General features: G+C 40.6%; 1 protein-coding gene across 4 annotated transcripts in view; it reads left to right on the plus strand.

The window, feature by feature from the left end:
• The window catches only part of LOC147304384 (receptor-type tyrosine-protein phosphatase U-like), a 273,746-nt gene that overhangs the window by 159,013 nt on the left and 98,021 nt on the right, over positions 1-16,712 (plus strand). For all 4 annotated transcript variants that reach the window (XM_086279852.1, XM_086279853.1, XM_086279854.1 and 1 more), the window contains exons 4-6: positions 2,937-3,018; positions 9,184-9,299; positions 14,456-14,627. In XM_086279852.1, coding sequence (XP_086135978.1) covers positions 2,937-3,018; positions 9,184-9,299; positions 14,456-14,627 — 370 coding nt within the window. The remainder of the gene's footprint in view (positions 1-2,936; positions 3,019-9,183; positions 9,300-14,455; positions 14,628-16,712) is intronic.

A 16,712-nucleotide genomic window follows, 5' to 3' on the forward strand; every position in this document is an offset into this window, starting at 1 on the left:
CACGATGCCACAGGAGGTGCATATTAAAATTCTTGCATGATTTTTTACCTCAAATGTAACTGCCCTTGTGCAGCACTGTTCTCAACTGTCTCCACTGGCTTGTAGCTGAGCTTGCTTTCTGATTTGGATGTGCTTCTCATGACATTTCCTTTGGTTGCTGACAATGACACAGGGCTCCTTCCTGAGAGATGGCACCCTGCTGCTTGCAGTGCACCAAACCTTTATTCACACATCACAGGTGTGTTTGCAGCGTTAGTTTTTGGTTGTTTTGTGTTTTTTGGGGGGGTGGGGGTGGGTGGCCATGGCCTGTTTTTGTCATAACAAAGAAGACAGAAACGAAGCTGAGAGAAGGCTGGAGAATGACCTTGAATTTGAGATTTTCAGTTGGACAAATCCATCTTTTATACTGCTTGTTGAAATAGATTTTGCTTTGTGCATACATATATGAGTATTATATGTTTTCTCTCTATGCATTGTTTCTGTCTTTTAATACAGCTTACATAGAGTAGCTTATACATAATATTTGCAATCGTATATAAAACCCGATGCAATGCATCGCAGGTCTAAATTAGATAGATAGATAGATAGATAGATAGATAGATAGATAGATAGATAGATAGATAGATAGATTTGGCAATGGCACAAATTTTGATTTTCATACAGTCTGCTTCAGTTTTGATATATTTTATTTTATTTTTTTTAACATGTTTGTTTATAGCTTTGATAGTGGCGCCAAGCTTCTGGCCACCTGTAGTGTTTCTCTGTCAGTCCTTATCATTGGTATTATTATATTATTTGTAAATAGTGCAAGGGGATTCTACTGTAACGTTTGTATAATGACTTGTGTGAATATGCATAGCTACTGTATGCCAACATTATTCCTCAGCGTCTGACACAGTCATAGCGAAACACACTCGTCTATAAGTGAGGGCAGATGTGGAGGGGCTTAATGATGGCTCAAAGCATGGGGCTGAGTGAATCGATGGTGGTGGGTGTGTTGACGCGTGATGAATTGTAGAGTTAATCGGTCAGACGTCTCTAATGGCCTGACATAGGAATGAAAAATAAAAATAAATTAGTGGAAAGAAAGCCTTAGTCTGTATCCATCTACCAAAGCCTTTTGTGCTATTGATTTGCCTCAGGCACTTAAAGCCTGATGTATTGTCAACATTGCACTCTATTGCCTGTCTAAGTACACGGTCACAGTCTGACTTCCACCGGACTTTAGCATAGACAACTAGCAGTATTAAGTGTGGGTGAATGTCTGAATCAGGGCACAGCTACATCTTTCATCTTACCAGGTGTTAATGCACTCAGTCCCCAAGTTCAGAGTTTGTCATACTGTAGTACAAAGTGAAGAGTTGCTTGCGGCGGGAATGATTTGTGATCTGTTGACTGTAATTACTACTCGGAAACCTAGAATGACTTTGTTGCATGCTGGGAGGCCTGCACGTTCACTCCGAGTCGCTGCGTGTGGCTGGCTCATTTAGATGACTGACTGAATATTTAGGCTGTGTTTAAGAACTCCTGCAGATGATTTAATAAAAGGGCCAACGGGGAACGGAAAGAGATCTTTAGTCATATAAGGATTCATGGGGGGTTTTGTCTACATTTATAACATATCAAATTGTACAGCACCTGAACCTTGAACGTTTGGGCTTAGTAGATCACAAATTGCTGTGTCGTCTTAACAGTAATCAAGTAAATGTACCTGCTCACCAGTATATGACAACAGAGGAGACATGGTGATGCATTTTGCTAAACAAAAGTGTTTTGACGTCTGTCATTTAGATTTTAAGGCAGCAAGATTGCGTTAACTTTGCATTTATGGTGGAATGTTTGTAGGTACATGTACATGAGCAGTTCCTACTTCTGGCATTACTATTATTCAGAATGACAGCTATTAGTGGCTAAGTCCCCCCCTCCACCTGTTCTGTAGTGCTGGCTACCTTTTGTTTGTGACAGAGAAATCCTAACTCAGAGATCCAGTTGTTGCTTTTCAGGATTTTCAACGTCATTTACCTTTTTTGTTTGTTGTTTTTTATCTGGAGGCACGTGCTTTGGCAGTTTCCAACAACAGGAGCATGTTCCAAAGCTCTGTCCAAGACAGCAGATTAATAAAATGGGCACTGGAGATGCAGCATTTGTGTGTTTATTGTAAACCATTATATCCCCATGACTTCACCACCACCGGGTGCCAGAACCACTCTGCTGGACAAGCTACTATATGATGACACCATGCAACATGTTCTATAAAGATAGTAGCATACATTATAAGTGACAACATGCATGTTTATGTTTAAAAAAATCAAGTGGCTACCAGTAGCAGTGCTCTGCATTGTACATTAGGCATATATACATACATTTCATTCAATTTAATTAATTTTTATTTATACAGCGCCAAATCACAACAACAGTCGCCTCAAGGTGCTTCACATTGTAAGGTAGACCCTACATAATACTTTTAGGCATAGATATTGTATCTCTGCAAAAAGCTGTTTTGTAGCTGCCTTACATTCAGAAGTGTTTAGGTCTCAAATGGATATCTTTGCCGCTTGTTTGACCTTTTAATACAAAAAGAGGCTCTAGAGGGCTCTGGCGTCTTTATTCTGAAGGGCTTACACTAAAGCCTGACATTTCCCTGTTGGTGTTTTAAAGAGATGAAAAGGTTCTGCTAATAACTAATGCTAATTTAGCTGTGATTAAATTGCTGCTTTTGAAAAATACCACACAACGGATATGAAACATTCTTGATTATGGTGTAATGCCAGGGTAAAACTTTACAATTAAGATTCCCCTTTAAATTTGTAGTAAGTGAAACAAAACATGTGAATTTTCTGTTCTTGCCAGGCGTTTAGATATTAATTTTACCCAATCTATTTGCCATTCAGCATGCAGCGGGGTGTAGTCATTTACTTTACCCTTTGTCTTCACAGGTCATCTTTGAAGCGACTGTTTCTGAAGAGCGGCAGGGTTATATTGCCTTGGACGACATAGTGCTGCTCAATTACCCCTGTTGTAAGTACCCACTTCTCTACAACTCATAATAATGGTGGTCCAGGCCACAGAACTCAACAGCTTCTGAAAAGTGATTGAAGACTATGAAACCATTCTGGTGACAGGGGGGCAACCGCGGCACACATACCTGGTACATGCCCAAATGTCAGACCCACAATAACACAGCGGGAGGTGTCCCTTTTGTCCTGGAAGAACAGCCGACCTTTTCCACTGATCGCTATGCTCCCAGCCGGGTGCTTTTAAAGCTAATGTGATGTTACAGGCAGGAAAAGGACAGCTAGTGTTTGTACTTTGATCCTCTCTGGGAGATGTTTTTTCTTTGGCATCACTGGGATATCGGGAGGCTGGTGGTTTACGGGTGTTATTGAAAATTCTGTTATGTTCTGTTAAATTACTATTACACTCCCTGACTGTGTTTTAGTGTGTACAGTAGTTGATGTTGGATCCATCATATGAGACCTTTTTCTTCACAGCTGTGCCATTACCAAGATGATTAGCTCTATTGGGCATCATAGACAAAAGCTTAATGTGAACTGAGTGGTCTGCCTGGAAGCAGAGGTCATTGCAAAAGCTTCAATAAGGCATGCTGACTTCCAGAACAGATAACGTGGAGCCAAAACAGCAAGTACTGAGAATCAACTGATAATGGGCTCGGTGTTAGTGTTTTATTAAATAATTGTTTCAGTCATTTAAATGCTGTAATTTCGACCAATTATTATTGGCCAGTTGTGATATGATGCAGAGTGTTAGATTACATAATTACTCTGTAATAAGCCATTTCTGCACTGGGTGTTGGTATATCTTTAAACTAAATCAAGCATATATAAATATTATATGACTAATTGTTGGCAGTTAAGTGCGCTTATTCTTCAACTTATTCAGTTACAGTAGCTTTTCAGTGAATGAAAATATAAAACTAGTGCTAAATTTTAAAGCATAATTGTTTTGTATTTCACTAATATCTCATTTACTGCCATCAAACTCCATTCTTTTGATGAGACTGTAGTTGGCTACTTGTCTACCAGTAACCCTGTTCAGAGAAGCAAAAAGACAAAGCCCTTAATGATATTACCAGATGCGCTGTAATGTGTTGTATTCTAGATCAGCGGTCCCCAACCCCCGGGCCTCGGACCGGTGTCTGTGAGTCGTTTGGTACCGGCCGCGAGAGTTGAGGCTCAGGTGTGAAATGTATAGTTTTCAGGGTTTTTATCGGTTTTCAGCGTTATTTTGTTATCGTTTTTATCGTTTACTCGGTTTTCCTGGGTCTTTTCACGTGTGTTATGAATAAATTTTCTTTTTTTCGGTACCGGTACTGGTTATATTTTGTTGTATTTATCCGCGACACCTTAAAGGCCGTGAAAATATTGCCGGGCATAAACCAGTCCGTGGCGCATATAAGGTTGGGGACCGCTGTTCTAGACTGTTTCACTGCCCCCTTGTGGTCAAAAATCTCTTCATGCGGCTTTAAATAGAATAGTCAAGTCATGCTTGAACGACCCCGAAATACCGCCATTCGTACTGTTCAGAAACCAAGTACTTCTGTATTCCAATCTTTATAACTAACATCCAGTCTGGCTTTCAGTAAGAAGGGAGCGAGAATGGAAATATTGTTTTTAGCTGCTTAAATGTGGGAAAATGCTAATGAATGATAATGTGGAGTATTTATGAGCTCATGAAATTCAGATCTCGTTTTCTAGGGCTACTGGCACTGCTAAAAATCAGCGAGGCCACATTATATAATTCATTGAATCCACACTGGGAAACCGACAGAGGAGCTAAAACCCTTTCTTAAACCAGCATGCAGATTCTTTTTTTTTTCCAAATCGAAGCTCTGCTCAGACTTTAGCACTTGCCCTCTGTGACCCTGTCCTGAGAGGAGTAGGATACTTGTCCATGGTGATTAGTGATGGAGTGGTGGTAGGTGCCTTTGCCAAGGCCCCTCAATATGTGAGCCGGGCTGAGTTTAGCCTTCGTGCAGATGGTGGCGTTTGGATCCTCAACATGCCTCTAAGCTCACATTAGGGGACAATGTCCCTGCAAGGCACTGCAACATATTATATGTGCAGCATAAACACATGAATCATGAAGCACATGATTCATGCGTTTCATCTGTGCTCAACCAAGCATATCCACACACACACACATAAATCTAGAACAGAAAAACGCATACACGTGCAGAGTTTTGCACTTGGTGTATAGCTGCAACAGCAAATGCACACACACACACACTCAAACAAAGATGTAAGTAAACATTAGTAAGGCAGTGCAAATTTCCCTGCAGGCAACAAGAATAATAGTATGCCCCTTTAGGAAAGCTTCAGCTCAAAAGCAACCGCTACTCAGTTTACATTCCCACTCATTTGACATTTGTCTTGTTTTCCCCTGGAGTCCGTGCCTTTATTCTAAACACGTGTTTCAGTCAAACCAATCTCTCCTGCATCATGGAGGCAGAGGCAGCATCACTAATTTAAAAAGCCAGCATTTCAGACAGACAGAATACATTTGAGACTCAATTTACCTTGGCTCTTTTTATGTTTAACACTATTAATTAAGGCTCACCAAGTCACATATCCAACCTACTAGGCTTTTAGATTTAAATTTAATTTTCTCTGTCACTATTAATGCAACTGCCTCATCCTCAAATGACTCCTTCTATAATTGGCCCTGAGACTGTTAGTCTTTTAGAGAAGACTTTAAAGTTGGCTTGTTTTCTCCATACAAAATACTCAGGGTGGCACAACAACAAAAGTCCATTGGGTATCCATTCTGTTAATTTTTCATTCTTTTAATGCCACATTAGCCATCTTCCCAATTTATCACTTATGGTGTGAAATGAGCTAGTTGTGGTTTGAGATATGCACCTGAAATTACTTACTGTTACTATGCTGATTGAATGGACGGAGCACCAAAAGGCCCAGAGAAGGAAAGAGAAACATGAGCAAAAAGGTAAAATTTTCGATGCAGTTTCTATCATCCCATTCTCTGCAGATGTTGCTGTTAGTTGCCGTGGAAACCAGGCATGAAAGTGTCTGAATTACATTTTGCCCATCACATTGGTTAGCCAGTAGAAATAATTCCCACAGTACATATCCTGCTAACGCCACAGAAGGAATCTCTCAGTATGCTCTGTGTCTTATATAATGTAGGTTATTATTTTCTCATTATATTCAGAATGTTGTTCATTAGTGTTGTTTTAAGGGGGTAGCTATGTTACCCATTCTCATTGTTTAAAGAGTGTTTGGAAGCGTGAAAACCTAAATGAATGCTTGCTCAGGCCAAAATTAGTCTAGAAATGTTTCCAGCACTCTATTCTAACAGCCTGCAGAAACAAGCAAAGAGAAATTAGATTGGCTGTTGGGTGGGTCTGTGATATATTGCGTATTTTTAATAGTATTTTTAAGATACTATATTGTATTTCCTGTAATGGAAATGCACCAATCTATGCAAATGTTGAAATATGCCACTGTTCAGCATCTTTGCGGCTAAGATCAACTCATGTATGGCTCAGTACATGAGCGGGGCGCAGAAAGAGCAGGAATACCAGAGGAGCGAAACACCAGCCAGTAGACAGTGCAGTCGCCCAAGACTGCAAGAGCAGACTGACTAACCTGTGCACCGCCTGGATTGACTACAACAGCGGTTCCCAAACTTTTTTTGCTAGGCCCCCCTTTGTTTTACAAGAAAAATGTTTGCGCAAACACATCCTCCAACCACACACACCCATATTTTGCTCCATTGCAATTTATTTCACACCTCAAACATTTAGTAAACAATAAGCAAATACAAGCAATCTCAAATAAATTACAGGTAGTAAGAAAATAAACTACTAACTCTTTTACGCTACGTCCACACCTGTAGGATACTGTTTGTCTGTGATTTGAACAGCCCAGTATGTGCTCCCAACAAAGGGAAAGCCAATTACAGTATGCAGGGGAGACCTACCTCTGCACTTGTGCAGGTGAAACCAAAGGGAAGACTTGCTTCACCATATTTTCTAGTCTTTGGCTTAGAATGAAGTTGGTTTGGAAACATATTCAGCGATGCTTCATCTCCTGCTTTGCGTTTGTGTGGGAGACCTGTGCTAGCAGTGTCCAAGCATTGTTTTTTTGGTTTTTTTTCCCTTTTCATACTGCGCCCCCCCTGCAATGGCTCTGCGCCCCCCCTAGGGGAAGGTCTGGACAACAAGAAGGCCTATGACTCGATGCCCCACACGTGGATCCTCTAATGCCTGGAACTATATGAGATCAACAGATGTCATTCTATAGATGGCATCAAGCTGTATGCCAAGAGTGAATGGGACATTGATTCACTGATCCACAGCACCAGGATATACAGCAAGGACATAGGAATGTGATTCGGACTGAAGAAGTGTCGGCTGGTAACAAAGAGAGGGAAAGTAGTCAGAACTGACGGGATCGAACCAGAAGGCAACATTACAGACACTGAGGACAGCTACAAGTAGCTGGGGAATCCCATAGGCAAATGGGAACCACGAAGAGGCCGGGAACCATTGGAACCACAAACAGTTGTTGTAGTTATATTAAATTCAGTTAACAAGAGGCTCTTTTAATTCATTAATGATCATTTAGACACTTTTACTTCATGATTACGCTCAGCTTTGGTCCAAAATTATCAACATACTGCATCAAATGAGGTGATGGACCTCACTATTCACCATTATGAAGTCAAATTGGTCAAATACTTTAAAAAAAAAAAAAATCAGCAATCAGTAACACACAGCATTTCAAACTTGAGCCTTCAAAATGATCCAGGAGTAGCAGAACTCTTGTGTTAAACAGTGTTTAGTTAAGTTAGGTTTATCTAATAAACTATAACTCACCTGTTGCATTAATCTAATGTGTAGAGCATATTAGAAAGTCACCAAAACAAAGAAATGTTACATCAGTGCCTGTTTCCTTTCTCTACCACTACTAAGCTATTGCAGAAAGAGTTTAAAGTCAGTTTTAAAAATTATATATTTCCCATAAATATATTTCTTGAAATAAAAAAACATCAAATGTTTAAACTGAAACATTTTTAATAAAATGCCTATTTTGATTGTGCATCAATATTTATTCTTTTCTTTATTTATTCATCAGGATTTGAACTTGCAGTTGTCAACAAAGTGTCAACAGATGGAAATATTGATAAAAAACAATTCAGTTATCATTTTTGAATTAATTTTTATGAGAAAGATTGCGGTGAACCTCTGTTACAGAAACACCAAATGCATTTTCTTTCATAAATATACAAGGTAGCTTAAAGAAAGGACCTGAAAATGTGGTTCAAAATAGCAGAAGGCAGTATAGATGTATTAGCAATATGCAGATGCAGTGTTCCACACATTACAGTGAACGGACATACTTGTGTTTTATATACTGGCAGAGAGTACTGTGACTGACCGTAGGTGTACAGCACAATGCAGACGCTTTTCAAACTGCCTCTTATGAATTCCTTCATGTAACCATGTAAACAGCAGCAGGTAAGAAAAGGCCTTGTTTTTGAAATTTGGCTTTACTGTTTTGCATTTTACTTTATTCCATTGAATATTATTAGGTTATTACTACCATTATTCTTAATTTGGCGTTAAAAAGAGCAGTTGAAGTTAAGGAAGTAGCAAAAACATTTGATCTCGCAGAAATACAGCTTTCCAAAAATGGTTTGCCTTCAGTCTTAGCTGCATCCTTTATGCTCTCAAATGCTGACATGGTGGCAATGGCAGTCCATAAAAGTAAAGCCCATCATTTTGTTTTTTTCTAAAACCCAATGGTACAAAAGCATTTTTCATATTTTTCCAGGGACACATGGATCGTTTTCTTTCACCTATTTCATGTTTTTGCCACATAACTGCCATGTCACAGCTGTGATGTCCATTCCAAACGGATCAACGGAGCTTTTGTTGTTTTTGTGGTTAGATATTTTTGAAAAGTGCTTTGGACAATGCTCATGTGAACCATTTATAGTTGTTTAGAAAAGTGAACAGAAGCCAGCAGTGATGTTTGTGAGCCTCTATCTATATCTAGGTGTATATTTAATGTACAGGCTCTAAATAAATTGCACTTAGCATCTGTGTTTTCAGTATATTTAGACAGCAAAGCTCAGCTCCAGATGTGGCACTTTCATCACTGTGTATCTCTGTGTGTGTGTTTTGTCCTCCTACCACAGACAAGGTGGCTCATTTCTCTCGGCTGGGTGACGTGGAGGTGAATGCCGGGCAGAATGCCTCGTTCCAGTGTGTCGCCACGGGAAAAGTTTCTGAGGCTGAGCCCTTCCTGCTGGAGGTGAGACCGAGGGATTGTGCACATTAGCGTGTTTGTGTTTTCTTTGTATTAATTATCTTCGCTCGCAAACATCATCATAGCTACATGCGGCTGTCCTCTTGTTTGATGGCAGATACTCCCTTCACCCTGGACAAAAAGGCTAAAATGACCAAAGAAAAAGTGGGAAACAGTTAAACATGAGAGGATTTTGGACAAAGTTTGTGTTTTTTTTCCATTGTTTAAGCACTGCTTCCAGCCAAGAGTGATACCATATATGCCCCATAGCTGCAGAAAAGGCTAACATTGTTATCTTTTTACAAAAAACAGCTGAACATGAGAGGTTTTTGGACAAAGTTTGTGTTCTCCATTCTTTAAGCACCGGTTTGAGCACCGTTTCAAAAGTACCGATTTGGCACCGGTATCGGATAAAACCTAAACGATACCCATCCCTAGTCAAGGCCACAGCTAAGCTTCTACATAACACCTAAAATGAGGCCCACCTCCTCCTGAAATTCTGATACATAATTTTCTCCAATTAAATCTACACTTTTTATTGAATAGTTGTTTTTCTTTAACAAAAACTAGAGAGTATCTAGATTTAAGATATATGATATAAGTAGGGTTGTCTTTTTAAATGAATTGTGATGATGTATGAAAATTTCACAAATGTTGTTGTGATTTAATGTAAATCTATGTGTTACCGAAAAGTCTTGAGACTCGATGCCCTAGCTGCAAGCAGGGACAAAACAGTGGTATCTGTGATTATCCTTCATTATTCCAGTTGTGCATTGGCATTTATATTAGTTCAGTCCACCAGAGCACAAAACCTTGAAAGAAGTGAATGAGATTTTTTCCGATTGGGTTGATGTGGAGTTTTGAAACGCACCATTAAACATTTGCTCACAGTGAATTTAGGGATACTGAGGACTGCAGTGCAGTGTAGACTGTATCATTGTTCCTTTTCAATATGGTGATTGTTTCAGATTTAGAGATTTGTTTGTGATTTGGCTTTCAAACATAGCAGAATACAAACCAGAGCCTAAAAAAATGTCAATTAATTCTCCCAAATGCAGCAATTTTCCTCATTCCAGATCTTCTTCCAATGAGAAATCTAATAATAGAACCTGCAAAGAAACAGATGTAAGGATGCACAAGGAGATGACTTTAAAGGGGAAATTAGTCTAGGTCAGGGATAGTTTGGGACTTTTAAGGGAAAATTATTTTTATTTACACACCATACTAGCTTTTCAAGTGGACAGGGGCTTTGTATCATGAGATTGACATATTGGGTATTTAATCACCACTTATTGTGTTCCAATGGCGGGCCTATTTTCAGATTGACACAACACAGCTTAACAAACACAACCACATTTTCACCCTTAGCTGAAGAACATCAAACATTATTTCTAATCAGAAGCAATAGCAATCCTGGATTTTCAATTAAAGTCTGGATGTGGTAGAGGGGTGTTGAACTTGAATGACTTAAGTGTCCACAAGGTTTTAAACATTTAAAACCTGTTGTGTTACATCACAGCAGGTGACTGAGATGAACTGTGTCCAACTTTCTCTAATGACGTGAAAATGCAACTTATACAGTTAGCACGGTGTGTTGGGTTCTCACCAGGTACTCTGGCTTCCTCCCACAGTCTAAAGACATGTAGTTAGTGGGGATAGGTTAATTGGAAAGTCTAAATTGTCCAAAAGTGTGAATCGTTTTCTGTGTCTGTGTGTTAGCCCTGTGACAGACTGGCGACCTGTCCATGGTGTAGCCTGCCTCTCCCCCTAAGATAGCTGGGATAGGCTCCAGCCTCCCTGCGACCCTGAAAAAGGGATAAACGAATGGATGGAAGTTAAATAAACTTAAACTTAAAGCGTGTGTACCATTTTGACTATCATTGAGCCCCAAAGTACAGATATACAATCTTATGTTTTAGTACTGATACAGCTCAATACTGCTAAGTGGATCAGAGAGATGATCATCATGGAGACTGCTCTTAGTGCTGCAATGATTGAATCCCATGTTTGCAAATTATTTATTGGTGCTTAAAATAAATTTGGAGCGTTTACTGATAATGAATAAATAATAGACTTTTGGCCCCTTTACATGCTATTAGTTTAGCATTTTTTTAAATATAAGATATTGATATCTGTATTAATATTTGATGACTGTGGCCACAGATGTTACTTATATTGCAGATTTTGGACAGATAGTTCTGAACCAGCAGTCTGTCAACACAGTCTATTTAGCCATTTTAATGTCTAATATGAAACAATGGTAATGGATGGGTGGTTATGAAACTGGAATCGGGTATTTTGTAGGGTACAGTACAAATATATATTTCTTTTCTGAAGATACTGCAGAAAAGAAATGCAGTTTTTATTTATTTATTTATTTATTTACTTACTTACTTACTTATTTGTTTATTTATTTATTTCCTTTTTAACCATATCACATCTGTTCGCACAGCCAGTTTTCTTCATCATATCTGTTTACTTCAAACTACAGAAGGGTCTCAAGAGTCTTAACCATCAAACACCACATGCTTGGAAGCCTGTTAAAATCATCACCCTCCAGAGGCTTGATTATTAAGTTTATTGAACTCCCAACAGTATATTCAGTATATGAATTAAGCTCATCACTTCAAAAGACTTCAAACCAAAACCGCTTGAAATTTTAAATAGATTTTTCAAACTTGATTGATCTGACACAACATTAAAAGTACCCCTGCAAAATATGTGGTTAGTCATTTGCATCCTACCAAAACTTCTCTGGCCTGGCGTTGCACGGACTCTGCAGGACTTCTGAAGGTGCCCTTAGTATCTGGCATCAAGAAGTTAGCAGCAGATTTTATAAGAGATGGCGAAGCCACTGTGACGCAAGCGGCCCAGCACCCTGTTGCTAGTTTTTGATTCGTCCACATTTCACTGCCAGCATGTACTTGCCACTGCTGCACCTTACAGGAGCAGACGTGCTCTGACCGAGGCGTCTAGCCATAAGCATATGGCTCTCGTCAAACTTTGTCAGGCTTTTGCACAGAATCCTCCCGTGTCCAAAACTCATTGGCGTCTGAAGTTCTCTTATGCAGTATCCCTGCTTTGGAGCTCTAAGAAAGAAAAATGCTAACAAATGCAAATTTTTTTGCTTTAAAATTTCAAGTCCTCTAACTTCATGGAAGGTCAATACGGTTGTCTCTTAATTGTCAATCGCAGAATTACCTGGTGGCAAAGACGTGAAGCCACCTCTTCTGACCTCGTAATTAACTGTGCAGTAGTCGTTAAAGAAAATGGGAGCCATTATCTTTTATGTCAGTAATAGTAGTGCGATTTAGCATTCTTACATAATTCAGAAAGTTTGTGATTCAGAGTTTTTGCCTTTTAATGCTTGTGTTGTGCGCAGAGCCGTTTGACAGTTTGTGCCTCTGCTTTTCTAGCTTTTTGATTGGGATGGCATTTAGTTTACAAAAGCCCCTAAAGTCATTTCTCTCATGCAACTGAAAATAGTTTTCATAGTTTGAATATGAGCTAATATTAGTCTTCATAAATCCATCCTTGAATGCCTCCACTCCTTCTTTTTGGCCTTGAAGCCTGCAAATCTAAGTGCTTTTGAAATGATAGCAGCAGGGAGAAGACACTTTGCAAATGAGATCTCTGTATACTTGGTGATCCATCCCCTGTGTTTCCACTCAATTTTATTTCACCCCCACCCTCTCTTCTCTGTATCGAAGCCTTTGAAGATCATCGGTGTATGAAAGAGCCATTTTTTTAAATCACTTTCAGACTTTGCAAATTTGTTGACTGAGCTATACACACATGTGAAAATTCAAACAATAGAAGGCTTGTCTTCTGTAATTTGACAAAGTGCTGCAACTTCTCAGCCCATGTCAGCACATGTTACACTCCTCCCTGCTCCTCTCATTTAGTGGAAACAAACCCAAAAACTGGTAACAACAGAGAGTGGAGATATATCATAAGCCATTACCACCTTCTGTTCCTCCATTTGTTGTTCAGGGCCTGTTTGATCGTCAGCACCGAGACTGCTAATTGCTGTTTTCTCTTTGATCTCCCTGCCAATGCAGAGGTCCTCTCTGGACCAATCTGGAGCTGCTCTCCTCCACTCTTTCTTCTGTTTAGCTAGTCCAAACAAATTGTTAGCATAATGTTTCTTAATCCATTTACATCATATTTCCTCTGCTGTCCATGAGCCCAAAAATCGCAGACGGCACTCTCAGATGCTATTTATTTAATATCAACATGTGCCGAATCCAAACCTGAGTTAGTCATTATACAAACTCTTAATTGCATTATGACGCAGGGCTTGCTGCCAGACAGGAAGAATGGCAGCACACTTGGCAAACAGAAGCATTTTTGCTTTAAAAGCCTGCAGGTGGGATTTAAAGTTTACATAAAAAGCAAGCAAACAAACAACAACAAAATAAACTGCATGTATGCTCTACATTAAAAAGTCATGTTAAACTGATGAAAAAGGGTGTTTTTTTTTTAAACCAAAAAAGTAGGAAACAAATTTAAACAGAGATTACATAAAAGAAGATTGCAGATTTTATTGATACCAAGGCTAAAGTTAAATTGAAGTATAATCTGTAGCTGTAGGCAGTACTCTGGCACTATATATCTAATTTCATATTTTCTAACAGCAATGTATTTTCCCCCCATCCTCCTAAACCAATTCAAACATGCGGATGTCAAACCCACTTACTGGTGAAAAGTGTAAGCAGGCGACAGCTTACATAATAATCTACTTATACTGTGCGAGAGGCTGTATATATTGTATCTCGCACCTGGAACAGCTCATTCCGAGTGCTGGCCTCTGATTTCCTGTTCCACCGCTTAAGCCAATTTCCAGTGTGCCTGGAGCACTGACACATTAGCATGGTAGGAGACGTCAGCTCGAGCCCCGGTGCTGGAAACAACAGCAACCCGGGAGGCCTGTGTCACTGGTCTTGAAAGCGAACAAACGATTGTGACCAGTGACATTTATCACATTTATTATCTTGCCCTCCCATGTGGTTAATTCCAGCCCTGTTTTGTCTTCCTGTCTGCTTCTCAGATGCTTACCTATTTTTAATGACTTGGACAGATGCAGGTAAACACATACGGTGGGGTCGGTGCACTCAATGCTCTCTCTCTCTCTCTCTCTGTGGACCTTTTCTGGTTGTCAGCGGAGAAACGGCGTGCTGCTGGACACGTCCATGCTGACTCGGTTGAGTCACAAGCGGCTGATGGCGACTTTCCAGGTGGAGGCACAGCGTGGAGAGCAGGACCTCTACCGCTGCATCACCCTGTCCCCCAGAGGTGCCGCCGTGTCCAACTTTGGAGAACTAATCGTCAGAGGTAAACTGTAAACATTTTCATGCACAATAATACAGGGAAAACCACAACAACTTGATGACAGTAGAAAGTGATAACTTCCTTTAAACAGGAACAAACCTCCGGCAGAATCAGAATCCAAACACGTTTGATATCCTGTGGCTATGGCCATCGTTTATGTACAGTATATGAGATTTGCTGACTTTGCCTCAAAATAAGTTTTTAATGAGCTTTTTAGTTTTACTTTGCCTTCATCTTTGCTGTTAAGAAGAGGGCCGTATGTCTTCCTTGTGTCTCTGGTAAGAGCAATTTATGTGATGGATGTCTCATCATAAGCTCTGCAGCAACAACACATGCTAAATAGAAAGACATCCACAACCTCAGATGGGTCACCTAACGCACTGGGATTAGGTCAGTGAGAACTGTAGGGTATTTACTTTGTAATATAAAGTGGCTTAAGAAGACTGTTTTTTTGTTATATGGTGTCATGTATATAAAATTGAAATTAAAGAAAGTGTCTGCAACAGAGATCCATACTTCAGACAGCAAAAATCAGCATTCGCCTCCCATTTCAAGGTTCAAGGTTCAAGGTTCTTTATTATTTGTCACATGCATAGTTATACAAGTATAACACACAGTGAAATGTAGCCTGACACGCTCCTCGACATGTGCAAAAATTGGGGGGGGGGGGGGTGTAGAGGAAGAACATATATATATATATATATCTACAATACGGCAGCAGTGATCAGTGAGATGCTTGGCTACAAGTTGAACAGCCACAAGGGGCAATACCCTCCATGGAGAAGGAGGCTAGAGGGCAAGATCAAAGTAGCACGGAGGGAGGTTAGCCAACTAACGGAGTTGCAGAAAGGTGCGACAAATAAGGTGCCTAAGAAATACAGCAAGTTGTCCATACCTGAGGCCTTGGAAACTGCCAAGCAAAGACTCACAGCCTTGGCCAGCCGCTTGAGGAGGTACACCAGAGAGATAGAAGGCAGGAGAATAAACCAGCTGTTCTCCACAGAACCAGCAAAGGTGTACTCTCAGTGGCAAGGGAACAATAAGAGAACAGCACCACCAAGGCTGGAGACGGAGCAATACTGGAAGAGCATATGGGAGAAGGATGCAACCCATAACGGCAATGCTCAGTGGCTAGAGGATCTGAGGGCAGACCACAGCGACCTCCCTGAACAGGGTCCAGTAACCATCACAGTGGCAGATATCCAAGAAAGGGTCTCCAGTATGAAGAGTTGGACAGCACCAGGGCCCGACATGGTTCACGCCTACTGGCTGAAGAAGCTGACTGCACTCCACGAGCGTCTGGCAGCACAAATGAACCAGCTGCTAGTTAACGAAAGACACCCGGAATGGCTAACTGAAGGCCGGACAGTCCTGATCCCCAAGGACCCCAAGAAGGGACCGGTCCCCTCCAACTACCGACCAATAACCTGCCTCAGTACTACATGGAAGCTCCTGTCAGGCATCATATCGGCTAAGATGAACAGGCACATGGGTCAATACATGAGCGGGACACAGAAAGGAATTGGCAAGAATACCAGAGGTGCAAAACACCAGCTACTGGTAGACAGAACAATCAGCCGAGACTGCAAGACCAGACTGACCAACCTGTGCACTGCCTGGATTGATTACAAGAAGGCCTATGACTCAATGCCCCACAGCTGGATACTGGAATGCCTAGAATTGTACAAGATCAATGGGACCCTAAGAGCCTTCATCAGGAACTCAATGGGGATGTGGCGTACAACACTAGAGGCCAACTCCAAGCCCATAGCACAAGTTACCATCAAGTGCGGGATCTACCAAGGAGATGCTCTGTCCCCACTGCTGTTCTGCATAGGCCTGAACCCCCTCAGTGAGATCATTAACAAGACTGGCTACGGATACCGACTACGGAACGGAGCAGTTGTCAGCCACCTCCTGTACATGGATGACATCAAGCTGTATGCCAAGAGTGAACGAGACATCGATTCACTGATCCACACTACCAGGCTATACAGCAATGACATTGGAATGTCGTTCGGACTGGAGAAGTGTAGTCGGATGGTAACAAAGAGAGGGAAGGTAGTCAGAACTGAGGGGATTGAACTA

This window comes from Aulonocara sp. 'chitande type north' Nkhata Bay, linkage group LG22 (genome assembly GCF_057382095.1).
Source record: "Aulonocara sp. 'chitande type north' Nkhata Bay isolate Kocher_YH1m ecotype deep benthic linkage group LG22, A_spYH_male_GT1.1, whole genome shotgun sequence".
Classification (NCBI taxonomy): domain Eukaryota; kingdom Metazoa; phylum Chordata; class Actinopteri; order Cichliformes; family Cichlidae; genus Aulonocara; species Aulonocara sp. 'chitande type north' Nkhata Bay.